Source organism: Osmia bicornis, chromosome 10 (genome assembly GCF_907164935.1).
Source record: "Osmia bicornis bicornis chromosome 10, iOsmBic2.1, whole genome shotgun sequence".
NCBI lineage: Eukaryota > Metazoa > Arthropoda > Insecta > Hymenoptera > Megachilidae > Osmia > Osmia bicornis.
Window position 1 is genome coordinate 4,047,311 of NC_060225.1, and position 27,458 is coordinate 4,074,768.

Sequence of the window (27,458 nt, forward strand, 5' to 3'; positions counted from 1 at the left end):
AATTTAATTAAAACTGTCACAATTATACGTGTAATTTGGAGCAGAATTTTCTTGAAGATTAGGGATAAAAATGAATTTTTTATCCTTCGGGTTCTCAGAAGTCACTGATTACAAATTATCGTCACGATTGTATATGTGTATCATACCTATATTTATCGCGGTTTTGAAAGAAATTTGATGTATATACAAATACACATAGTTACCGAGCATTATCATTAGTTACATGGTCGAACGAAATTGAATGTTCGAGTACATCGTAACTAATTAACGCTGTTTATTATTTCCGGTGATGACATTTTAATCGACGATGAACCCGCGACTGATATTTCTTGCAATACTATGATACTTTATCGAACGACAGTGACTGTATTTATTTAAAGTTGGATTATTTAGTGCTATATAGTTCGTTAAGATTTGAACAGGAAAAGTTTAATTTGTTTTGATGGAATTTTAGGCGTATCAGGTTTATTAATTTAAAGGCTATCAATAATTCACATTTATTTTTTTTTTCAACACTCTGGATTATTATATCTCGTATCTGCCCCATTATATTAACTCTATTATATTTTCTCCGTTTTATATTAGAAATATTAATAACGCGTCGAAGTAATTATTTTTATCAGAGTTTAAGCTTTAATTTGATGTGCCATAAGTGCACTTTTGAGATAATTTTATGTCATCAAATCGTGTTAAAAAAAATGAAAAAGAATTCGGCGGACCATGGAGAAAGCCACAATTTTAATTCAATTTTGTATTTCATATTATTATCATTTTTATAATTTTACAGTTGAGAATTATTATTCAAATACATGAAACCCTTTGAATAAAAAATTATACATTTAGTTTTAGGTTAATACTCTTGTATTCGTTTTATAAATTTGGGTCATTATTAATCATTGAATAAAGATGCATTTCCAAAAATGTCAATACAAAATTAACTAAATTCATTTTCTTGAAAGCAAAAAAGAGAAAAAGGAAAGAAGTGGAGAAGTCGTAAGGGTGCGTATCAGGGGTTGGCGGGGGTGTATTGATCTGCAGGGTTGCACGAGAACAGCGCCACATATTGGCTCGCAAGCACAACTAACGTCTTCATCCTTTCAACCGCGTTTTCAACCCCTTTCACCTGTTTCCGTGTTTCTTTCACCCTTGAAATTCACGCCGGCTCTAAATCGTGGCTTTGCGCCACAAACGTTCACGCGACCACCAGGACAAAGGGTTGAAACTCTCTGTTAAAATCAAGATATCCCAGGGGGTCGTTGTTTTCCTTTCGTGTGATTTTGATATTTCACTCGAAATTGATTGACTCCATAAAACGAAAAGTACAGAAAAACGAATGTAACAAACTATTAAATTTAAATTAATAAATTAAATTCGCTCGATTTGATTTACTTTCAGGTGTGGTTCCAGAACCGAAGGGCAAAGTGGAGGAAAAAGGAGCATACGAAGAAGGGCCCGGGGAGGCCAGCGCACAACGCTCATCCCCAAAGCTGCAGCGGCGAACCAATTCCACCTGAAGAGCTGAGAAGGAAGGAGCGGGAGAGGCGGCAGAAGAAACTGCTGAAGGCTCTCGAACGACAGCAGAGGAAATTAGCCGCGAAGGTAAGTGAAAATTGCTCCACTGTTCCTTGATTACCCTGGAGGACATCAAAAATCGATCCCCAGATCGGAAAAATAAAAAGAAGCACGTTCTGAATTCAGGGTATCACCGTCGACCTGTCGACGCTGCGCGCCGAGTGGGAGTCGCGTAGCGCCGCGGCGTCCAGTGGAAACACCCTAAACGGCGCCCTGGGTGGTTCCTTCAACTCGTTGAGCAACAACGAGAGCAGCAGCGTGTCCGGTTCCGGGAACGACGCGAACGAGGAGATCGACGTGGTCGGCGGTCTAGATTCTTGTAGCGAGAGTGGCAGCGAGAGGGTGGATTCTGTCGCGGATGGGTCCGCGGATGGGGAGTGTTATTCCAGCCTGACCAGCGGCGCCAACGAACCGAGCGACCCTAGGAGACCCATGAGCCAGATACCAGGAAATCCAGCTCCGAACTCCAGTCTAGGCCTCGATCATCTGAATCATCAACAGGGGATCCATCATTGGGGTCTCAGTTTGTCGGAACGAAGAAGAGAGCTGGCGAACCTGAACACCGTGGCTGGTGTCCGCTGTCAGACGACGAACAACGCCGGGAATCCTGGTAGAACGTCCGTCAGACAACACAGCAGCGAGGAAGAGGTTCAGAGCAGCAGCATAGACTTGTCTGTGAAAGGTAGAGAAGAAAGGAAGAGGTTGAATCCATTTTCGATCGACAGTCTTCTGGGTAATAATAACAGAACGAGTACACCGGGGTTGCACGAATACAGAGCGTCCACGCCTACACTGTCGACTGGCAGGGAGTCGAGTAGCCCCACGTCACCGATCTCGGTACCAACCTCACCCTCCACCCTGTAGTAATTCAAGAAATCGAGTCATTTATCAGGTGATAAGCGACGCGAGTTTGTTTGTTCGACAACGAAACGATGGGCCAGTTAACAAACATTATTGACAACGAGAGACAATGGAGTGACGTTTAGGGTAACATCGTATTAGGAGAGTCAGTCAAATATAAATTGAAATTTTTTGGAAATTCATTAATTAATTTATTTTTCAGATTATTATAGGGGTACATTCGTGATTAACAGTAATTTCAGCATAGCTTAATTAGCAAGAAATCAATCCCCTCTGGTAAATATATTTTTGAAAAATAATATCTATACCCTAAAATCATTTCAGTTTGTACAGTGTTGAGCATAGTAGGCTTCCTCCAGGAAAATGATGATTCATCCCATCCCACCCCCGATGGACTTCACAGTTCTGGAGTTTTTGTCCCTCCTCGAACTCCTGCTTCTTCCCTTAGGTATTCCTGTAAAATTAATATTTCGTACTTTTCAGGTATGTACTAAATTTGATAACATTTGATATTATTTTGTTTCTAAATCACTTTTAATACTAGTATCGTCAAAATTAGGGCTTTGAAAATTTCTGCTTCCCGTATATCTCCATTTTCCCCTTGAGAAGCCTACTCTGATCGCTGGTGTACATCACCCTGAGACATCTAAAAAAAGGTAAAATTTAGGAATTCAGTTTGATAAATGAAAAATCTAATTTTTTAATTTTATAAATATAAAAATGTTACAAAATAGCGGAGTTATTCGCTAATTTCGAAACTTCAGCTGACTGAGAAATCTCTTTTTACCAAATGAAATTAATTTTAAACGTTTCTAAAAATTCTAATTTACATTTGATTGATCCATGTATCATTGTTCGATGAAAAGGAACGATAAGCAAGACTATCCGTTAGTCCTCGATTCAGTGATTCGAGGAATACGAACTCGTTGACTGAATAAAGAAAAGCTTATATCAGTTTCGACATATCTGCATCGAGTGAGTGAACGATCTCTGAGTCTGTCCAGAGTGATCGGATTCCTTCTTTGTTCTGTGTGACGATCGTGACGGATAGAAACGAGCATGTGCAATAAATCACGGATGATCTTTTCTTTTCCTTTCTCACATTGAAAGTTGAAACGTAAAAGAAAGTACATACTGTGCGTGTGAGTGAGAGAGTGACAGACTGCGTGTTGTAATTTAATGTAAATAGCTCGAAATACGGACGATTATCGTTTTATTTAATTGATCGTAGCCGATACCCCAGTGTTCGTCGAATCGCGGATATTATTTAAAGCAATAGAGATTTCGCCTGATACGCGTGTATATAGGTATATAGAAAGGAGAGACGAAGATTTTAGGCAGCGACTGATGCTGAGATTTAAGATGCGGTACAAAGATGAGTTTTGGAATCTCTTTGTGGGGAAAAAAAAGAGACAGAGATGGGATGTTACGAGATGCCATAAAATCTGGGATGCGAGACAGTATCTACCGTATATTCATTTCAAATATATTAATTTATTCTGAAGACTAACATGCTTTGCTCTGCTGTATCTGTTTCATCGCCTCATCCTTCATCCCCTTTGTCAGTTACCTTCATCGATTCGTGCACAAAGTAAGTGAAATTAATTTTTTATTTTGTTAATTAGACAGTTCTGATATTTCATAAAATATTAATGGTTATTTTGGATTCTAAATCTGAAATTTTTCAATTCTGCATTGAAAATATTTTTATTTTACTTAATGGAAAATGTTTAAATTTTTATGGTAATTAAAGGTGACACGTCATCCTTAAAATTTTATTTTTAATTGCCATATTGCTAAAGCAATATTAAAAATTATAAAAAAATAGTTTTGTACGAGGTTCTTCTATTTCTACATGCATTAACGTAACTAGGTAGGGGGTAGGGTGGATTTCGCCCTCCCAAAATGTGGACTGGCCCCCTCAATATTCCAAATTTTAGATTTCCAAACTCCAAAAGTATAGAATTTCAAAATTAAAAAATTTCAAATTTCCGAAATTTAGAAATTTAAAAATTTTAAAATTGTTAAGAAACGCACGCCAATTCACTTCACCCCATAGAAAAATCCTAGTTACAATAATGCCTATGTACTATATCTCTCAGAATAATATTTAAAGTTCCGTAGCGACTTTGGGGTAATCAAGCTCGAAACTCAGCCAGTTTACATCGATCAAAACATAAACATAAGTCGAGCCTGTATAGACGACATTCTTAATTCAGTTTCACGCTATCCGGCCGCGTGATTACATCGCGTTTCGTTTTGCACCGTAAATGAGAACACTGAAATTCGCGACTAAACGCTGATTTGTAATTTTAATTAATTACAGCAAATAGTCTCACGTTGTATCTTAATTATGATTGAGTGTTAGTACGTGGTTCTAGTTGATCAGTGAGATACTTATCGTGGTCTTATGGAAAATTAAATACCGTTATGTTGTTCGATGTAGATAAAAAAGTGACCAGAATTTTATTTGCGATTAAGTTCTGGTATCTTTCTATTTGTTAACAATCGTTGCTTAATGATGGTAGATGATTAATCATCCGAGAAGACAACAAACTGGTGAGTGCAACACATTATTTCAGCAAATATTATTTGCAATTCAAATGTTAATAATTTTGCAGTATATTATTTGATGTTAGATTGATGTTAGATACTGTTATTCATGTTTTTTTAATTCATTATTATTATAAAGCATAATTTTATAATAACCTAGCTATCAAATATTAAATCTAACAATAGTCTCGTTTGAAAGAGGAAAAGCAGTAAATGTCCATTAAATTCAAATAAATCTTTCCTATTTTCTGTCGTAATTAACACGATTCGATGATCAGGGGGCATCGAACGCTTGGTAGAAAATATTCACGCTATTCGAGATCAAACGAGGCGGTTTCATTGCCGTTAATAATTTCCGCGACACCCGCGATTAATTACGCGTGTTTATCGTCTACAACGTACAAGTGGAGCGTGATTTATGAAAGCTTGATTGCGGCACGTCTTTTACTCGTTGCTGGAACTATAATCTAAGAAAGCATCACCCACGACTTGTAAACGACTCAATTCGTGTTCCACGAGAAAAGCGTGAGATTCTTTGTCGATATCCGCCCACACTGTGCCGATAAACCTTTTGTTCGTGTATCGCGAAATCGTGACGCGTGAATTGTCCTCGCGTAGGAATAATGAGCTCGAAATTATTGACTCGAATTACATGTAGGGAGTTGTATAGCCACTTTCACTCAGTTTCAGTTACTTTCGTAATATTAAATATAGAAATTTTGTAATTTATAAATTATTAAATTGCGGTATTTTTATTCATACCCAAAAATTTTAGAAATTTAGAAATTTGGGTATTATATTTCCAAAAATTGCATATTCTATCATTTCTAAATTTACGTGTTTGTAGTAAATCATAAAATATGTCATTTTTAGAATGTTTAAAATTTTCATAATTTTATATTTTCTATACGTAAATTTGTAAATTATATAATTTCTCTATTTATAGAAAGTTGTAGAATACGTAATTAAAGTAACGAACGTGTAGGTAATTAAATTCATTAGCAGTACTTGAATAAAATATTTCATACATTGGTCTTTTACCATGCATCAAAATTAATGAAGATATACCGGAAATGTTACCATATGCAACATCAAATAATACGAGATAACATATGCAGAATTATATTTAATTTTACCTAAAAATTCATCACATGCATTCCCGTAACTAGGTAGGGGGTTCGATGGGCCTGGTTTTGCTAAAAATCTGAACAGGCTCCTCTCTAAAATTTTGACATTTGAAAATTTCAAATTTTCTATATTTTAGAATTCCAAAATTCTAAAATTCTACAATTTCAGCTTATCAAAATTTCAAAATTTCCAAGTATCCTGGCCCTCCCTAGAAGAAAGTTCAAGTCACGCCTTATAAAACAAAAAATCATACAAAGTTGAACAAAAGAATTGTAATTACACCTTCGTCCATTAAACCGTAAAAATTGTTGCAAATTAAAAATGCTTTATACGACATAAACGTGTTACAAAATGTTCGCTTAAACACTTTAAATCGCGACAAAATGCTTGAAAAATATGATGCAACGCAATGCAACAAAATTTCACGGGGTAAAGTAAGCGTGACGTTTATAAATTCGTGAAATAGGAAGAATAATGGTGGCATAGGTGGTGGTGTCCCGTGAAAATAAACGTACCATTCTCTCTCGCAAATTCGCATGTATGAATATGCATAAAAAATGATATATCAGCTGTATCTCGTCGTATATCAAATTTACATAGAAAGCGCGATCTGTTAATTTTATATATGCAACTTTGCGTCAGATTGCTTTCGGCAGATTCTTTTTTGTTCATCGACGAAAATTTCACCGAACCTATTATTATTCACGAGAAAACTGATATTTATTTAACGTATTCGACCAGTGTGTCCGTTATACCGTGGATGATTATAAAGTTTCTTTTAATGAATATTTATGAATTTTATTTAAAGCTTTCGTCTATCAGAGAATAGAATTGGTAATATTTTTTTAGTAATTTATAGTCGATTAGTGCTTTTATTCTGAAAGAAATTTGACGTGTTGATTATTCTATGACTCATATATGGATGCTAGAATTTTTATGGTAATCCATCATGTACGTTATTCGACATGTTGAAATACCAATGCAACCCAGGATTCAATATTTCAGAATTAATTAGCTGGATAATATGTAGAGGGTTTTGTTAAAAATTTAATTTGGAACCGAGTACACTTTATGATTTATTAATTGTAATGTGAGAAACTATTATATCAATTATTCCACAGTTGTTAAACAAAATGCAACAACTTTCATTTAGGAATTTGAAATACTGAGTACATTCTTTAATTATCTTTCTAATTTGAGTAACGTAAATTATATACCTATTGTATTTAGAAACTTGGAACAGATTGCATTCAACAATTTCTCTAATTATTTTGCGTCTGGTGAACAAAATTGGCTATATTTCATTCAAATTGTTGTATGATTACGGTGCATTACGCGATCTGCTCTATTAATATTTTACCTTTTACCATTTCTGACCATTTATCAAAAATTAGAAACACTTTAATTAGATATTCATACCATAGTATCATCTTCTGTATATTTTCTATTAAGAGCAAAACTTTACTTCCTTTTATAAAATTAATCTATGATTTAAATTAAAATCGATCAAACATAAAAGGCCTATCAAAATTAATTAATTTTTTGCTCTGTTATCGTTGTATTAATTTTTTTTAATTGTGTCTCTATTAAATTACTGCTAATTATTTTCAAAGTCATCGAGACATAAAACGATTCCTAAGAAGGACAATATAATAACTATTTTATTAGCATATCATTTATATAATACGAACCAATTATGTGTTGATCGATTATCGTAAACGGAAACAAGGCTGCTCCAAAAATTTGCTCTCATTTTAATGGAGACAATTTGTACCAAGGTTTACAAGAGACATTAAGTGGTGATAGGTTGTTGGGATCCTTGATTATTTTTAAATCATTTTACTCATATTTTTGCATTTATTATAATCTTTTAGTTTCAAAGGATTTATTATCATGGCTGATGTTACATAGTAATTGATTTCCATTTTTTCTTCAAATTACTCTCAATATTGCATGAAGGTTCTTACTTTATCATGCATAATGATTCCTTTAGTTCCAGTCATTCTCTACTTTAGTCTTCTATGAAATTATCTTTTATTCATTAAGATCCTCGCTATTAACATCGAATACGAATGTAGCCATTTGGAGTACTCTCTTTCACGTACCACCACTGTATAATTACGTGTACATCTCAGATGATATTATTTATTTATGCATACAGGGTTTACTTATGCACAACAAAAAATGTTTTATTAAATATATTTCAGTTTGCAAATGGAAGACTTTAATATATGAGAGAAATAATAATTTAAAATACGAGAAGGAATGGAGAGGGTTACTCGAGGATTAAAAAATTTGTTCATTTCATAACTGAGAATCAAGGGTGCTCTATGATATCAAAAAATTAAATTTTAAGAATTTTTAAAGAAAAATTCTTCAATAATTCATACATTTGTTATCTAAATTTACAAAATACTCGAAGTTCGTGTCGTTTTTCCAAAGAAAGTGGAAGTGGGGATTGAAACGCACCCCTGAAATAAGAAAAAATTAAATATCCATCGAGAATTCGCGGTTTTCGCTAATTGAGCAGTTCTACGTACGCGCTTTTGTTGCTTTCTTTCCATAAATATTCACCGACTCCAAGGTTCCTCAACTACTCGCGTAATTTCACGTGATTTCAGCGAAGCTCAGCCGACACTTCACTCGAAACCGGCAATTTCAGAACTTAATGGGACGTTGAAGCGCGATTTCTTAATTAGCCTCACTCCCTTTTCGATGAGATTCGAAAAATTGCTTCCTCTGCGCTAAACAGATAACACTTCTTTGCAATTGCAACCATGAATATGAATGCGAATCGATAGAAACGTTGCAACATTGAATGCGAAACAATTTGAAATTTTTGCAACCTGTAATGCACACCTAAGACGATCGTCATAAATTACTTGTTTAATGTACAGTGAATCTTTTCCATTCTACATGCAATCGGGAACGTAATTAAACGTACTGTTCGGTTCAAGGATCTATAGTAGAATAATCATGTGATTAATAGAAAAGATAAGGTGAGAATATTGATATTAGAAATGTAATAATTAACTAATATCTTTAATAATTATTATTTATTTTCATTTTATTTATCTATTTACAGGCCTAGTTCTTTTTACACAATATTATATCCTTCTAGAGATTAATATATGCAAATTTTTAATTTTATTTTCAAGTCTCACTGTGGATATTTGGGAAAATTCAATTATCAAGAATTTTGTAAATTATGCTTAAATTTTGAATTTCACATTTACCAAGATTTACCATGAAACTTTGATAGGAGGAGATACAAAATTTAAATTCATCTTCGTTAATCGTTTTCGATAAAAAGTCAATTAATCATGGTTAAGAGATAAACACCTTCCCTTGTTCTTGCTGTTGTTTCCCAATGGGGACACCGGTATGGTTTACTGCCATTTTGAACTAATGACCATACGAACGGATCGACAATGAAGGCATCTTCTTAACGAAGCGATCGAGGATCCCATAAATCCTCGGATTATTAATACCTGGCAGTCTCGGTGCGTGAATCCGGCAGGTGGTTGGCTGCCCTCTAATCGCGATCCGGGGAATAATTTACACTTGTACTTCGTCGGAAGCCATTGGAATCTTTAACGACCATCGCCTCGCTTTCGCGCGATTTCCACCACGAGATGAACACAAAGGACCAGGTGGCGGGGAACGTCGAACCGTTCGATACGATCTGTGATTTTTAATTAAAATCGCTCAATACGGGATGATGGGTTTGACGATGTGGATCGCGATGAGATTACTTTCCGACGATCGACGGAGAAATGAGTAAATAAAGAAAGGGATTTGTGAAATCATGAAAAAGAAAGGAGGAACTATAGAAAAGGATCGATGAATTCTCGGATTGGTGTATGTATGTAGGAAACGATCGATCTCGAGAAAACAGTGCTTAGACACGGTCAGATGCTGAACGTTCCAGCTAGATTAATGACTCTGATTAGTTACAATCAACAAACACTTCCGTCTCCTTCGTTGGACCATTACAAATGCGGTAATACATTCTAAAGATCTTAAACACGTCGTAGACTCGGTTAACAGTAAGGCATGATATAGTATTCAATAGAAGTGTGGGAGAACTCGAAAATATCGGGTAACTATTAAATAAAATATTCGAGTAGTCAGCTCGGCTCGAATCGGGTTGAATCGGGTCAGATCGCATATTTATAGAACCCGATCCAACCCGATTCGAGCCAATTCGAGCTGACTACTCGAATCGAGTCGAACCGATCCGATCGAAGTAGCTGTCGGTATTTAGGTCTTGATGGGTTAAGCTTTCCTTTTCTTTTCCCCTTTTCCCCCTTGTATCATTTACCCGTGATAAATTTTCCGCGTGCATTACCGCGTTACAATTTTTGTATCCGCGAACGGAAAGCCGAAGCGTAGAGAAACGCGGATGAATCCTTGCGGACAAGGTGTAAGTCGATCGAGTTTTCGATCCAATAGATCAGGCGGCAGATTCGTTGCCGGTTATTACGAGAGGTGAAAGGTCGATCGTTCGCATAAACCATTTAGCCTCGATCGACTATCGATACCGATATTTCCCAGAGGTATCGACTATCTCCTCGTTCGATCTTCGTCCGACAAGGGCCGGCTTTCTTTTCCACCGTGCTCGGATCTTTTTCTCTTTCGCTCTCGAACGGGCCCCACCCACGCCACAAACCAGATTAAACGCTTCTTCAGCCTTCTCTTCGCTTTATAAGATGTCCGATCGTTGGGTCCTGTCGTACGAACAAGGACGGACCAACTAATAATTTCGTATGAATTAATATAGCTTACGCCTTGATCGCGATGATAGATAATATAGTGATCACGATTTCATGGTACTTGAGACGGTTGAAAATTATTCGGGATGTTATTAAATCTTTTGTTCAGAGCATCATCCTGTTTTTATTAATTTTATTTACTTGAAATTTATCAATATTTCACTTCGTCGCTTTTTTGTATTGAAGGGAATACTTATTGTTTAAACGAAGGAAAATATTTATTGCAATTGCAAATATGAAAATGAAACATTATCCAAATTTTTGTTAAAGATATTAAATTTTTTAATAGTGTAAGCTTGAATTTCATTAATTTTCTTTTTTGTTAAAATTCCAATAAGGTTGGTCTTGAATTGATCGCAAGGAAAAGGAAGGAAAATATTTATTGCAATTGCAAATATGAAAATGAAACATTATCCAAATTTTTGTTAAAGATATTATTAAATATTTTAATAGTGTAAGCTTGAATTTCATTAATTTCCTTTTTTGTTAAAATTCTAATAAGGTTGGTCTTGAATCGATCGCAAGGAAAATTTTCAAATCAATTACAAATATAAAAATGATTTCGTTTGAAAGGGCGGGAATTTCGCGTTAAATATTTGATCGTAGTTATTTAGTTCGCGTGATCTCGATAATTGTATTGAATTAACAGCGGCTGCTGTATATGCACCACCTTTTCCCGTCAAGTTTCTCTGCTGAAATTAAGTTTTTGCGTAATGGTGCTATAAACAGTAGCCGTTCTTGGAAATGGCAATTCTTATGCATCAGCAGGTGGCGGGTATAATTGAGTGATAGTCGTCTGGGTAGATCGTTCTTTGCCACGATCATGCGAACAGGAAAAATTATAATCGCTTATGCTTCCTGCCATTATTTTAGTCTACTTGAAACAAAATAAACTAGGGGTTACTGGTGATCGATATCTCCGATTTTTTGTATTAATATTACTATTATATGTTATATTGAGAATTTAGATTTGGTAATTAATTTCACAGTAGCCACTGTAGTAACTAAAATTTTATTTCTTGGGGAGGGGGTTCCTTAGCTCTATTAATAGTGTTTATTAGAATTTTAGAATTTCGAGACACCGAGATTTTGAAATTTGGGAATTTTAGAATATTGGGATATTAGGATTTTGGAATTTTAAAATACCGGGATATTGAAATTTTTGAATATTGGAATATTATGATTTTCCTAGTAGCCAGTAGATGAAGACTTAAATTTTGCACCTTTCTCCTCTTAATTTCAAAAATTCAAATTTCATTTTGTCTCACCGCATAGTCCATTTCTACTGTATCTTTCCTGGAGCTTAAAACCCGGAATCTGGTATCGATTTACGGGTTCACATGCATAATGGAATGGTTCCAACATAGCCACGCCATTTTTATGGCCACCGTCACATATTGAAAATCTCGCTGGCGAGACGAGGCTAGTGGAAGCGAAGATGCGAGATAAAAAATTAATAGGCGCTTTTGGCAACGGGCACCAGTTAACTGGCGGGAACAAATTTTATTAGGAAATATTCGAGCAAGATGCCAAAAGATATCCGTGCCAGAGTACGAGGGCTTGCCCTGATCCTGGCCCACACTTTGTGTGCATATACTTGCGTGGTCCAGCCATGCAAGACCCCACAGGCGGCTCGTTTGAATTCACTTTTCTGCCAAGATCGATTTCTGATCGTACTCTCCTGCATTCACCATCCTGATAATGATCTTTCTGTATTCTGCTGATGCGCGCGTGTCTTATTCTTACAATCAGAAAACTTGATTGATTTTCTCGGGGTGGTTTTTAAAATTCTTCGTCCTCAGATATACGATAGAAATTTTGATGATTATGAAAATTTGAAAGTTTGTTTGAAATAATAAATGAAATTATATTTCTATATTTTATTACAAATTTCAATGAAGTTACAATAATTTTGTTAGCTATTTGTAAATTTGATATTGATAGTGTTAGTTATTTAAATCTGAGGATTTTTATATGATTAATGAATCGATCAAGAAATATATTTATTTAATATGTTATCGAGTGGCACAGCAGATGCAGAAGAACCGGCTGGTGTCTGTGGATGCCACCAAATATCTGGTTTACCCACACAGGTCATCGACATGTTCGATGAATTAATTTTTCTCCGGAAACCGATACTTGTTTCCCGGTTCTTGCACCGATCGACAGATACAGATCTTCAGCAGATAGTCACGCGAATCTGTGAATCTCGTTTTGTGAGTCGATCCTCGAAATCCAATGAGTCATGGCGAACACCTCAATTTATAAATCTCTTTGCAGAAATCCTGAAATTTAAATTCAAATTTACTTTCTTTAAAAATAGAAATCGACGTTATAGGAATTATTTTTAATTCCAGAGAAGCTTTAATATTTCTACTTATGTTGAACTACAGTGGACTCTCGTTATATTGCCACCTGAAGGGTTTGATCTGCATAAGGATTTTTAAGCATACTAATTTATATATATTTAATATTTATTTAAATCAACAGAAAGTTTATTTTCTTTAACTCTTTTATCTCCCAATAAACTTGAAAAATTGTTCACTTCTGCGGCGATATAACGAGAGTATACTGTAAAATTTTCAAGCTAAGGATACATTTTTCTTCTTTAATGCAAATAATTAAAAAAAGGAACTCTATTTGATCCAAGGTATCCAAAATCAAGGAATGACCTATTCTTTCTCTCTGTTGGTCAAGATTCTGAAACAATCGGTTGCTGTTCGCGGCAATATCGTTGATAAGTATCTCAAGAAGGTTCTCCAAGGCATGAGCTACGATCTCTACGTAGTGGTATGTGGTACATTGATGGCGGCCAGCCAGAAGTAAATCTAAGGTTTACGAGGCAGTACCGCCTCTTACTAGCACCTCCTCGAGCACTCCCCAAAGTTCCATGGGGTAGCTGGAGTACGCGAGCTAGAGAAAGAAAGAAAGCTGCTTGTTCGACTGCTCATAATTCTCATAATAAATCGTTTCGAACAACTGACGCCCGATCCATATACAATACAAAGGGATCACCGACTAAAAGGAGGATCCGAGAGAATGGATCGATCCTGATCGCGAAACAATCGTAGCAATAACTCGTCTCGTTGTTTTGAACGTGTTTAGCCTGTGGTATAGGTGTTTTATTAATTTCGTGGTATAAAAGTTTCTGATATCAGTATTTTGTTAAGAAAGTGATAGAAGTAGGAAAAGTTCATTTATTAGAAATCAGTTTGAAATTTTCTGGGGTAGAAAATTAGTACTGAATTATATAATACTTAGCAAAGATAAAATTCAATTAATAATTTTTAAATTTACAGGGTTTCTAATGAAATATTTACAATATTTCAAATTTTAACATTGTTATTATTGAGTAATATAATTTGATTAGATATTTGACAAATATTGACAGTATACTATTTTTGGGAATTGAATATTTAAATTAAAAAAAAAAATTGAAGTGCACCTTCCACTGTTACAGTAATAATTATCAATTGATCTTGCCTAATTTTTCGTGATAAATCGTCTCCATTAAAATGGAACACAAAAAGATCGTGATATAGATCGTTCGTGGATCACGATTCACGAGAAGTTATACACCCATACTTTTCTTCGATACACATTGTAACACTCTTTACAACGATCGTTTTTAAGGCTGCGCTCCCATAGACCGCCATAGCGAACGATGAAAGCGTGTATAGTGGTGAAGAGCGCGTGGTCATAGGGCTTGATAATATAGTTATTACCGACATGGGTTCCCCCAGGCCAGAAGAAAGCGACGAACCCCGCATTAAAAACCAATTTTTGGCCCCGAAAAAACCTCCGCTCTTGGCCGTAATAACAGGCCTGGTAATCTATAGTAGGTTTTCTGTCCTGTCTCGGGGACCGACCCGTCAAGATCCACCTTTCCTCTTACCAGCGAAACCCACCCCCTTCACAGTCGGTTCGTTCATCTTAGAAGCTGGCTTCGAGGATAATCGAACAAATTGGAGCTCCAGCCTCCTTCCCGAGGACTTTTTTTCAATTAAAAAGGCCCCGAGATGCCGTCAGACAGCTGTCGACTTTGTTCTATCGCGTGTATCCAGTCGGTTTTTTTCCAGAAATTGGCCTCCTTTGCCGGAATTATATTGGATAACGAAAAGCAGGTACAATGTATCGTGCAGGTGGAAGAGCTTCTGTTGAATTTCAGTTGAATTGGTTTTCTTTTTTAAGGGAGGGTGTCATCTGACTATGGACATTTTTCAAATAATATTATTTCCAATTAGTAAAATTATTTGGCATTACTGAATTTCTCGGATTTAAAATATTTAAAAATATTTTAAAAAATAATAGTAATGAAATTTATTTTACTACTCCATGATAGCAAAATCAGAATTATGTATTACTAATAATATAAGGCAGCAAGTGTTATTAAGTATTATATAATTTGAGATTTATCCAACCTATCATAAATTAAATTTTTGATCCGAAGGGCGGACCATGGAGAGAGCCTCAATTTTGTATCATATTATTTTCATTTTCTAAATTTTACACTATTCTTTTAAAAATTATTCTTCTAATACATGAAACTTAAGTTTGAAAATTGTACATTTATCTTTAGGCTATTATTATTGCAGTACGTAATAAACAAACGAATAGCTTTGGCAATTTTTTAAACAAATAACTCAGGTTTTAATCCAGTATCTGAACCTTAAATTAACTTTTGATAAATTTCATAATCACTGAGGGGGCGAATAACAGTGTGTATATGTGTTTGTGGGTGGCTAGCTTTGACGTTTTGACGAATTCGCCAGTGTACAGTACTAAATCAAAGCCAGTTGGAAGTGCCCAAGGGAAGACAGGTCTAATAGAATTTGGCCAATCATCCGGCATGGGTCATCGGTACCCTGTTACCTGTTTCTATTAGACGTATTATTATAAGTATTCGACAGAATGACGGCCAATTACGTGAGGGTCTATTGTAAAGCCTGCCTCTTTATTACAGACCCTACGAAATTCTGATGGCTTTCCTCGAAACTTGGAATCGGTGAATGAATTTTACGGAAAGATAGAAAATGAGTTGTAGTTTTCGAGGAAAACGTGAAAGAAGAATTCTTGTAACAGGATAAGGGTCGTCCTAATTAAATTAATTTAGTTCTTTTGATGTTTCAATTTTGTATCATAGGATAGACGAAGGAAAATCTATTTTTCTTTTTACACAAGAACTATTTATATAATTATTAATATTATATTTAACAGTTTGATTGTCATGCCATTCATTTTTGGATAATATTTAAATTGCTACAGGAATCCATCACCAATATTATTAGGAATTCTTCTATTTACCTGATTGGGAATATTTTTATTTGAAAATTAGAAATATTAGAAATGTTAGAAATAGTTTATAAATATTATAAATATTAAGCCTATTTGCCTAATTAACAATATCTTGATTTAATTACTTCAAATTAAGGATAATAGGAATATTGTAAAAATAATAGACAAAATTTAATAAACATGAAAATATTATAATATCTAATAAAATTTCTCACAACTTTTGCATAAGAACCTCTTTACATATCAATAACTATTATAAAAGTAAGATTTAGCTTTCAAAAAATAGAAACTTCGCATAATAAATAAGTTTTGAACGAAATATGTAAGAATGAAGTATGTGCAGCACCACTACAATAGCTTGTAATTACAAGTAGAACAAGACTGCATTGATCAGACATTAAGAGCCTACATTACAATGGTAGACAGATACCTTCCACCAGTCAAACTGCTTATATAATCAGGTTATTTACGATCGAATTATGCATAGATAAATGAACGATTGTACGACATCCATTTTAAAACCTACTACCTTGATTGCACATAATTTTCAATTTGTTTTAATATTCAATATTGAGTTACAAGTAACTTGGAATCATTCTGTCCCTCTCAAATTTCTTCATAAATTTTCACCTATAGTTAAAGAATTTCACACAGAGTAATCTCGTGAAATCTCGACGTCACGTTGTTTTCTCGTTACCGGATAAGAAATCGGGGGATGATCGACAGATTTTATTATCGATCTATCGATACGAGACGAAAAGGAGTGGCAGGAGAACGGTAAGAGCAGTTACATCATTTCCTAGCAGAGCATAACAACGCGGTCGATCGGCCACCAGTAAATTTCTATTAACGGCTCGGCGTTCGAAACAATTGGCCATTAAATCGAACGGTCCCGCGGTAGATAATAACTGGCAATAATCGGACCGTGGCCACCGGTTAACTCGGACGTTCGCTGGGACCCTCGGATCACGGTTCAGTATACCGAAACAGGCCGAGCATCGGTAATGAGAGGCCAATTAGAACACCCCGCCGATGGAATTATCCCCCAACGCTTCGAAATTCAAACTGGCTGCCGTGAGCGTTCCTCTTAATGCCCCCGAGACACGCGAAACCAAAAGATAGAGAGAGAGAGAAGCTGATGGAAGGATAGGAAGAAGACATTTTCGGAGGACCTTCTTCGTAGAGTTTCGTTTGTTTTTTTTATTTGAAAAAAATTTGGTAGGAAAAATTGCGATTTGATAAATAGAACTTGGCGTAGTGATGGTCATTGTTGCATTAGGTAACAAATTTAGAAATAATCTACTATTATTTAGCATATCTCATAATAGCAGTAATATAACAGGATAATTGATCAAAGAAAATTATCATTTTTATTAATAATATTAAGTAGGAAATTGAAAACTATCTATCTTTGTGCCCTGATAATTAGCTCTCGGATGACGGACCATTGAGAGAGTCCCACTTTTAATTTAATTTATCAATTTATAATTTGTCAAAATTTAATTATTTTATTATTCCTATTATTTTAATTTAAAATATTTGAAAATTGTATACTTCTATTATTTTCAATCGCATAATTATTGACTCGCACTATTTGGATTTCTTTCGAAAACTAACATATTCATAAAATCATATCGTATAGAGAGATTAGCTTCTATGCACCTATTTGTCAATCGATAGAACTGATCAGATCGATATTATCTCTATGACAGAATCAGTAGCGAAAAGGAGACATCGAAGGCCGTCGGTAAAGGAAAAGAGAAGCTGGTTTAACTCCGGTTCGCTCAATTTGCACCCGTGTATAATTAACCGGAGCATGAAAAACGGCCGGCCACGTGCTATCTCGAGCTCGCCCGAGATTTATAGTTATTAATTTTATAATAGACTCATCAAGCGGCGTTCGTGTGACGTTACCACGGTTGCTGGTTGAATGTACGCGTTCAATAAAAGCATCATCTCGATTCTTCTCTTATTGAAACATTCTTGTTTTGTGTTTTTAAAATTTCGGACGCATCTCACATTTTGATTACCTTTTCTCTACTTTAATTTGCACAACTAAGAAAATGAATGGGATAATTATAATTATTGTTCAGAGTATGATATTATTTCATTTTTTTAATTAAAGCTTTTCATTTGCTATGAAATTATTAATGCTAATTAGAATTTTCTTTAATTAAGTTTTCTTATTTTTATAGTAAAATTATTAAAGATTTTATTTTCACTGTAATTTTTAAAGTGAACGTTTACAATGATGAATTTCATTTCAAAAATAATTATTGCTCCACTAATAATCTCTTAACGTATTACATTTACGTTCTGGAGTGGAAAGTTTCTGTATGATTCTGTGAAATTAATAATCAAAGCCATGTGTTATTAATTACCACTGTAATTAGCATTAATGGGAAAATTATAACGAGCACGTGAATTTGTTTCAAACGAATCTTGTTAATTGAAAATGTAATTTGTAATTAATATGAAACTAATAGCAATTGCAACATCTGTATTATGCAATAATTTGCATAGAACAGAAAGACAAATATATTATTTTTAATTGATCTTCGAGTAATGATGTTATCTCATAGTAAATGATTGGAAATACTTATTTTCTACTTAGATTGAAGCCACTTAGGCGGTTTTTGATGCAAAAACTGACGTTCCTCTTTAACACTGTCAATTCAAACTGGCTTCATTGTTTAGTCATTCGAAAAATTGAATGTTACGCATCGAAAATACTATGTCATGCAAGTAAATTACTCAGGTTGAAGGAAAGCATGTTCTGAGAATTTATCTTTCATTCAAACTCTATGAGTGAAACATCAATCACCTCTTATTATAAGTTTTTATCTCATAAATAAAACAAAACAGAAATTATTATTTGCGTTTCACGTGAAACTTCGTTTCTTTATTATCATAGAAATTTTCCTATTTCTATGAAGAAATAATTTGCATAAAATATTACAACATTCTAACATTCCAATGGTAACGTACAGCTGTCATTTGCGATAATTAATCGATGATAATAATGTTGCAATGCATCATCGAGAGATGCTTGAAATATTCACGATTTTCGTTCCCGTTCGTTTGATTAATTCCCTTAGAACGAGACGGCTGCTTGCTACCACAATCGTTCCATTGATTAATGGGGCAATGAAATCTCGCCTAACCTTTTAATGGAATCAAGAGTCGCAGCAATACGTAATCAGACGTTTTAATAACATGGGTAACGACCACGCACCCCGTACGCATTATACATAAATGGTCGTCACTCTGATTAGAAAACTGTGTTAAATTCGTTGGAAACAGAGATAAACGGTAGCAAATGCAATCTCATTGAATTAGAAACTCGTTAGAGTCGATCATTAAGGTAATTAATACATTTGCCATTGATACTTAATTGGAAATATGACTTCACAGTGCATACGTCATTTTGTACATTATATTTTCGACAAGATCACCTCTCAAAGGGGGTAGTTAGCTTAAAATCATCTGAGGTCTTAATCATTTTTTCATAGTCTTTAGAATTCAAATTTTCATTAAGCTAATTAATACATTTATCATTAACATTCGATTAGAAACACGAGTTTAAAGTGTACATGCAACTTTGTAAATCTCTCAAGGGGTAGTTAGCTTACAAACCTCCAAAATTTAATAATTTTTTATTATCTTCAAAGCAGAAATTTTTATTTTTATTTTCTAAATACTCCAATTCAATTTGAATTTTGAATTTTTGTCTCAACACTTCAACCCTCATCAAACACCACCTTTACACTTTTCAACCCCCACCCTTGAAATATTGAATCTCATAATAAACTTAAAATTGATACTGGTAATTTTGTGTACACACACTTTCTAAGTTGACTGTAAATAATTCTCTCATCCGGTTCACGGTGTAACTGAACTAACTAACTCTTCAATCGTGGGTAAGACAAATGATAAGGGCGAGTTCGATCGAATTTATCAAAGAAATAATAAAGAGGAGTATCCTTGACGTAGCCATAGTCCGGACAAGCACACGGAAAAGGTGTGAACTGTTTAAGCCGAGGTGTCGGCTCGTCAGCAGTCAAGAAGGTGTTGGGCCACGATCATTTATTATCCCGAGATTGAATTTCTCCTCGGTTCGGCCAGCGCCTCGGTTTAATTAAAATATCGTTATGGGTAGGCGTGGATTCGTGCCGCCGTAGAGAGCTTCGTCTCGTTTGCTTCTTTTTCGAAAGGCATCCGCGGTTAAACGAGCTACGGGTTAAGGGAAACCGGAGACGATGGAAAAGCACAAGCTTCCGTTAACCAACCCCCTTTACCTTTAAAAGAACTTCGAAACAAAATGAACGAAACCGATTATGGAAAGCGAAGATCCAAAATTGAAGAATTGTTTTTTGAATAGCTGTAATAAGAATTAAAATTTGATTAACCCTTCGATGATGAAGATGAACATCTGCCCTTCCATCGTTGTAATTTACTGAATTTTCTTCTTCTTTTCTTATGTTATTGTCAGCCTCGTATCATAGGCGGCCGATTTCGTGGAACGGGAGCGTACGATTTCGGGTCGTGATCGTTCCCAGAAGGATTCGTAATTAAACGAGAAGATCGCATTCCGATACACCGGTCGTTTCTCTTGGTACGCATACAATCAGCATAAGCAATCGTCTGTTGCGAAATTCGGATCGAGAATATCGGTGCGTCTGGCTGACGAAAAATATTGTTACGAGGCGAGCATTCCTCGTAAATATCGCGTTATTAAATGCGGCTCGAACCATAGAAGGGATTCTTTTCTTTTCTCTGATCCTTCTAGAATTTCTCTGGTACCATTATCTTTCAATTTTCAAGAAAAAGCGATTCAATGTTCCCGATTTGTTAAAGAAACCGTATCGTCCAAGAAAATCAATTTCTTCTTCGAAAATTGATACACAAAGCTTCTCCTCCCTCTCGTTGATCCTCGATCGAAATACGAGCACCTCCCATCAGCGAAAGGTTAACGCACCCTCGAGGAACGTTAACCAGGTCCTCGCAGAAATTTGGAACATCACCGGGCTCGGATGCCCATATTAAATGGAAGTAGGAGCGAGGTTAGTTTGGTCGGCGCGTTTGTCGAGAGTATTTCGCGCCTACCGAGCATACCTCGTCCCGGCGCGGGTTTAATTAAAAATTAATCGGCGCAAATTAATTTAAATGCAAAAAGTGGGCCCCGTCTGGCCGGTCAGCCCGAGGGGGTGGAGCGGTTTTGGTCGAGGGGCGGAGCCAGTGAGTTAGGCGATCGTTCCGCTGCTCGGCGTACGATAATCGAAAAGCTCCAGCGATCCGAAACAAAAGAGCCGAGATCAGGGGTCCTATAGGAGGCTATGGTGGGGATCAGGCCCCGTTTCTCCTCTGGAACTGGTTCATGGATCGTTAATACCTCGTTATCGCTCGGGTTAAGGTGGATCGATCGTTTTTCGATCACGTGGTTGGAAACGGTGGGCAGTGTCCCTGTCAATCATCTTTAATGAAATTAAGAAATTTTAATTACTGTTAGATTGACAATTTTTTGTAAAATTTTCTGCGGTATTTCAATTAAAAATTTTCAACGAAATTAAGAAATTTTAATTACTGTTAGATTGACAATTTTTTCTAAAATTTTCTGCGGTACTTTGATTAAAAATTCATATTTGTTAAATTGTATCGGATCGATTCGGGTCGAATAATAAACGAAACAGGTCGAGTCGAATAAAGTGTTCTTTTATTCAAGCAATTTGTAGATCGTTTCCATTCCGTACAAATGTAGAGTTATAAAAGTATTCAACAGAGGGGCATGATTTTTCCACTGCTGAAGTGTTTGAAAGTTGTGCACCAAGCTTCTTCTCTCACGAGAAGGCAGAACGCGGCATTCATAAAACGGCCGTAAAACACTAAATGGCTGTAAAGCTGCCGCCCCAAAACGCGTGTGAGCAGTGTTGTTTAGCTCTGTTGTTGCTGTTGCCCTGGCATGTTCTTCCTTTGCGGTCCGCGCCGAATAGAGACACGGACCCTTCGACGTTAAATCATCCCCTCGGCCACGCCTTGCCGTGTCTTTTCTCAGTTCGGGCCCTTCTTCTCGCCTTCTCTTAATTCCTTCGGGACGAAGGAGACCCGGACCTCGTCCGCAGAGCCTCTGTTTCGCTAGTTGTATTTTAATAGCATCGTAGATTGATTTAGAAGGGAATTTATGTGATGGAATTTCGATGCTGGACCGTCTAGGAGAAGCTTCCTTTGTGAAGGGCAGTAATTGATACTTTTTGGGAGAAATTTTATTTTTAGTAACAGTATTCACTTGAAATATTTAGAATTATAAGACATGTGAAATTTAACAAATTTTCTGAAAAGGGTTTTAAAAATTACCTTATTAGAAAAAATTTTATTAAAATATGAGAAGAAATTTAAAATAGAGCAGTTATTTATTGTTGAATATGTTCAAAATTCTACAATAGATACTTCTTTCAAAAAAATCAATTCCTCCAATTAATACTAAACAATTAAAAAAATGTTCAAACATCTCAAAACATTGATAACACCTAAAATTCTTCCATTCTACGAACAACTAACGCGAGTGCAAGACTGAGGTCTCTGCTTTTCTAGGTTCGAACAAGGAATTCCGAGACTGGTCTGCAGTCGGACAACCAATCATCCCGGACAAGGGCAAGGGGGAGGGGAACGAGGCCAGGAACGTAATCTTACGTATCAATTAGCTTCACGGTCCGAGGGACTTACCCCCCGCGGGCCTTTGACCGTGTGCCGCTTCGTCTTCGAGGTGTGAGAACCAAGACACTCTGCGCCACAGTCGTTTTACAACGTCTTCATCGTCCGTTGCCTGTCTTTCTCGTCTTCCTCTTTTCTCCTCGCCGCTCGCACGAGAGAGAGAACGAAGAACAACGCAGCTGGACAGGTAAAAGAGAGCCCCCGGTTTCCGTTCCATCGAAACCGATGGCCCGATACTTGACAAGTCATTCCCACCAGTGGGTGGAAGTTTTGGTAGCTAATGGCCCGGTGTAATTTAGCCAGTTGATTGGAATTCACTCGCCGTTTGTTCCTAGATCCTTTCTTTCCCCGGTGTTGTTCGCACCCCTCCGTTCTTCTTGGCTGTTGTTCTTTAACGAGGGTCACTGATACCTTTGCTGCCTTGACGGGGGTCTTGATGAGATCGTACGAGAGGTGATTTGCTTGAAACGTTTCGTATAAGGGTGGATCGGTTACCCGAAAATTGTCGGGTTTAGGCGCGATTTCGAACGTTTGCACGGTATATAAATTTCTTTGGGTACCCGGAATTTTGAGAGGATCGGGTACTCGAATTTTCGGGTACCCGCACAACCCTTTAGTTTCGTATTTCGAACAGAAATTCTGAAATGATTCATATTCTGGAATATTGAATAGCTGTTTCATAAACGACTCGCAACGGTACTTGATAGGTTAATGGTACAGTAGAGTGTTAATTGCGATACAAGGTTGTCCCTGAGAGCGACGAAACGGAACGTTTTATTGAAACGAACTCGATAATTTTCATTCCATTTCCATTTGGAAAATTGAACGGTGCGTCTGGAAACGTGGAACGAACGTGCCGGGCAACGCTCCGGGCGTAGGATAATACGTATTCGCACGCGTTCAAGTCTCGGGCTCGAAATTACCGGTTTCGGTGAAACGAGTTGCCCGGTTCGCCCTGGCAAGGGCGAGCTAATCCAAGGGGCGTAGTTACGTCAGGTGGTCGATCCTCTCGATGCAAATTCCATCGGGGATTCGCTAGAAATTCCGTCGTGTCGCATGCCGGTTCGAACTTGTTACTCGTCACGCGACGTTTTAAAATCAACCACTTGCTCAACGTCTACCTATCGTACCTGTACTGAGGCATTTCCTGTCGAGCCAGCTAATTAGAACTAGACAGGATATTGATAATTTATAAAAAATTTTACTGAAATGCTTTGTAATATCAAAAGTTTGACGGTATACAGTCGGGTCAGATGGTTTTTAAAGCGTGCCAAAGGAAGAATACAACTGGGAAGACGATTCCAGCCGGATGGATTAGGTATCCGAGGACCCCCGTGGCTACACGTGGGTCTTTTTCGGTGGGTGTTAAGTAATACATTATGTGGCCAACACCTGGCACCGCGTGCGGACGGTCGCATAAAGATCTCATCCTTTCGAGCAGAGAAAACGATCGGGACTTGTTAACACTCCCGGAAACAACGCGGTCAGTCACTGGACAAACATCTCTTTATTAGATTGTTCGCTCTTCTTTCATTTTTAATTCATTTTATTTTCCCTTGGGGATGTAGAAGGATTTTTAATTTAATTCTTTGAAAAGTTTTATGTACAAGTCTTCTATATACCTTGAAGAGTTATTATGAAATATTTAAGGTACTTTGCAGAAAATTTATCAGAGAAATATTTTTAAAATATTTTGGGATTAACGAAAAATTTGATTTTATAGAAAATAGCTTGCATTATACGAATAATGTAGAATAGTAAATAGAATGCTTGAAATTTGAAAATTAATTATTTCTATTTTTAATAATTAAAGCTTCGATACGTCCCATAACAAAATTGTTAATTGAACTAGCGTTTAGAGAATGAAAAATTTTACAAAATTAAATAATTAATTCAACATTAAATTACTAAATAAAATTCCATTCTTGGACTTCTGAGCAAGCAAAATGAAAGCAGTGACCTAGAGGACCCCGATACATTTAGAACCCGCCTTATTGGAGTCGCAGTAGGTGCGGTTAACGAATTCAGATGGGTCACGTTCACACCTTCGTCTGATTAGGCCGAAGCATAATTTTCAGCGTCGAGGTGGATATGTTCGGACAGGGCCGTAGGTCGTCTCGACCAAACCCCATGAAAGCAGCGTGTCCAGCCTCGGGAGCGTACCAATGGTAGGGGAAAGGACGAAACTGCGGTAGTGGGGGGCGAGAGGGAGGAGCGGTGGGGAGCGATAGAAGGGGAAAATAGTGGCGTAGAAGGTGTCGGGCAATACTTTGCAGGCCGTCCGTCGCCGCTTGACGTCTTAATGCACGTCGAGAATAATCTCACCGCCAATTTATTACACTCTTTCTCATTTCTTCCCGGCTCTCCCCTCCGTTCGACGCTCCGCCACCCCTTTACGGTCGGCCTCACCTACCGGACCCTTCCTTTTGTACCCTTCGACCAGAGTGGCTCGTCCCTTCTTCTTTCTTTCTTCCTCTCTCTTTTCACGACTCGTTTGCCCTTTTTCTTCGTCCGCTCGAGGCTGCTCGTTTCTCCTCGCGGTTTCTCAGCTCCGCGGGCCAGGCTCTCGCACGTAATAGAATACGTAATTTGAATTTTTGAATTACGCTCGGACCCGGGCCAGGGTGGCAACGAAAATAGCGAAGCCGGCGACAGACGGTGTGCCGCGTATCATAAATTTATGGAGTTTACGGGGATTTCGAGGTTCCTCGGCGCAGACGGTTACCTTCTTCGGCAACTCGCGACCGCTCTTCGAATTCCACGGAAATCTGACCACCGAGAATAATCGATGGTTCGACGCCACGATCGAGATTAATCGAGTTTCAATTTCGTCCGAACAGGGATGAACTCGGTTTTTTCGTTCTTCCTTCATCCTCTTCCTCTTCTTCGAGGATCGATGGTATGCGATAGGGTTGAGAGGTATTTAATTGGTAAAGACAGTGAATTAGTTTGTGATCGGAGGCCAATTCGAGAGGACTGTTATTGGAGTAATTAACCGAATCATTTCTGGCCCGGCAATATTACGTGAGTCATTACTCGCGAAAGCGTGTACAGTATGATGGAATGGAATATACTTTTTTCTTTTTATTTTTTTATTCGTATAATGAGAGCAATCTGTATTCTTCTTGTACGTTCCTCTCTGTTTTAATATGTCTCAAGGCTTTCGATATGGTAGTCAGGGTAATTTTCACTGATATAAAAAATGATTGCATATTTATTGCAATCTACTTCAATGGTATCCACAATGATTTTTTGCACGCTTCTTATTTGCTTTGGGAGTCGATCGAAAATCATTCAATTTTTAATGACCTACTAAATAGGGGTATGTTTTTCAAGTTCGCTGTAAGTTTTCAGATTTGTCTCGATTTTAGATGATTTTCTATACATTCGAGAGTAATCGATTTTTAACAACAGTCGCGAAATGTTTAACGAAATTCAAAATTTTATGAAAATTACTTTCCAGAATGTGAGCGGAGACAGGAAGTAAGCCGGCCCAATTTCGCTACATCTGGTTTCTCTAATGAACCATGAAAAAAAATAAATTACCAACGAAGACCGTTGATCCAAGATGATGAAAAAGCCCGTAAATCTTCGGCTAGTATAGTAATTTAATAACGGATCGGTATAGGTATGCGAGACCGACACCTTATTTAGGCGACGGTTAGGGTCCTCCGCTGTCCTCTTACATCCATAAATAATCATTTCGGGATTTAAAAAGAAAAAAATATGAAAAAGGAAGGCAGCACTCCTGGAATCCGTGTATTAGTCGGCCGAAGCATCCGGAAATTCGACTTTCGGCCGCCACTTTGTGGACCCGCTTTAAACTTGACGACGAAATCCTTAATGGACTCTTAATTTTGAAAAATGACTCTACTTTGAATACGCGCTAATTAAATTTGCTAAAATAATATATTTTTCTCTTTTACATATCAGTTGAATATTAATCACATTATCGTTTATACCTATCTTGCTATTATTAATAAGGATAATTATCAATAATTATATTTTCATCTGAGTAGCATACTAATTGGTATTTTCTATACTAAAATAGTAAAAAGTTGTATAAATTAATTCAATGCTTTCGCAGCTTGAACAGCAAAGCCTAAGTCAATCGTTTGAAAATTGGGGCTCTCTTCATGGTCCGTCATCCGAAAATTAAATTTCATTATATCTCCGCGCTTTTGTGTATTTGAAAAGTGACAGTGAATATAACAATAAAAATCACTGACTTAAAAAAAAATCTAATAAAAAATTACCTTTTAATAAGAACGTACATGTTTCTTCCAATTTTTCATCAAATTTCTTGTTTACCACGAAACAATTGGCGCACAAAAAGCTAATACCAAAGTCACAACACCGTAAAAGTTTCCCAGATGAAACTAGAAATCGCTGGTTCACCCTAATTCGGCGTCCAACGATCAAATATCAGTTTCTCGATAAAGTGGACATCTTTTCGGAGGCCACGAGTGTCCTCGTTGGAGCCTATGGGTGCTCATTGGCGGTCTGAGTCGTGGAGCCAGGCTATAAAAGAGAACGGGACGAACGAGGGAAGGATGAGAAACGAGA

The 27,458-nt window shown here is 36.7% G+C and overlaps 1 protein-coding gene and 1 long non-coding RNA gene across 4 annotated transcripts in view; both read left to right on the forward strand.

Annotated features, from left to right (window-relative positions):
* The window catches only part of LOC114877899 (homeobox protein unc-4-like), an 83,304-nt gene extending 79,391 nt beyond the window's left edge, over nucleotides 1-3,913 (forward strand). For all 3 annotated transcript variants that reach the window (XM_046287448.1, XM_046287447.1, XM_029191030.2), the window contains 2 exons: nucleotides 1,396-1,599; nucleotides 1,699-3,913. In XM_046287448.1, coding sequence (XP_046143404.1) covers nucleotides 1,396-1,599; nucleotides 1,699-2,436 — 942 coding nt within the window. In that variant the 3' untranslated portion in view covers nucleotides 2,437-3,913. The remainder of the gene's footprint in view (nucleotides 1-1,395; nucleotides 1,600-1,698) is intronic.
* A 761-nt stretch (nucleotides 3,914-4,674) lies between these two features.
* Nucleotides 4,675-27,115, forward strand: LOC123988196. The gene is made up of 3 exons (XR_006829752.1): nucleotides 4,675-4,992; nucleotides 22,773-23,079; nucleotides 26,356-27,115. It is a non-coding gene; the product is annotated as an uncharacterized LOC123988196 (long non-coding RNA).
* The last annotated feature ends 343 nt before the right edge of the window (nucleotides 27,116-27,458 follow it).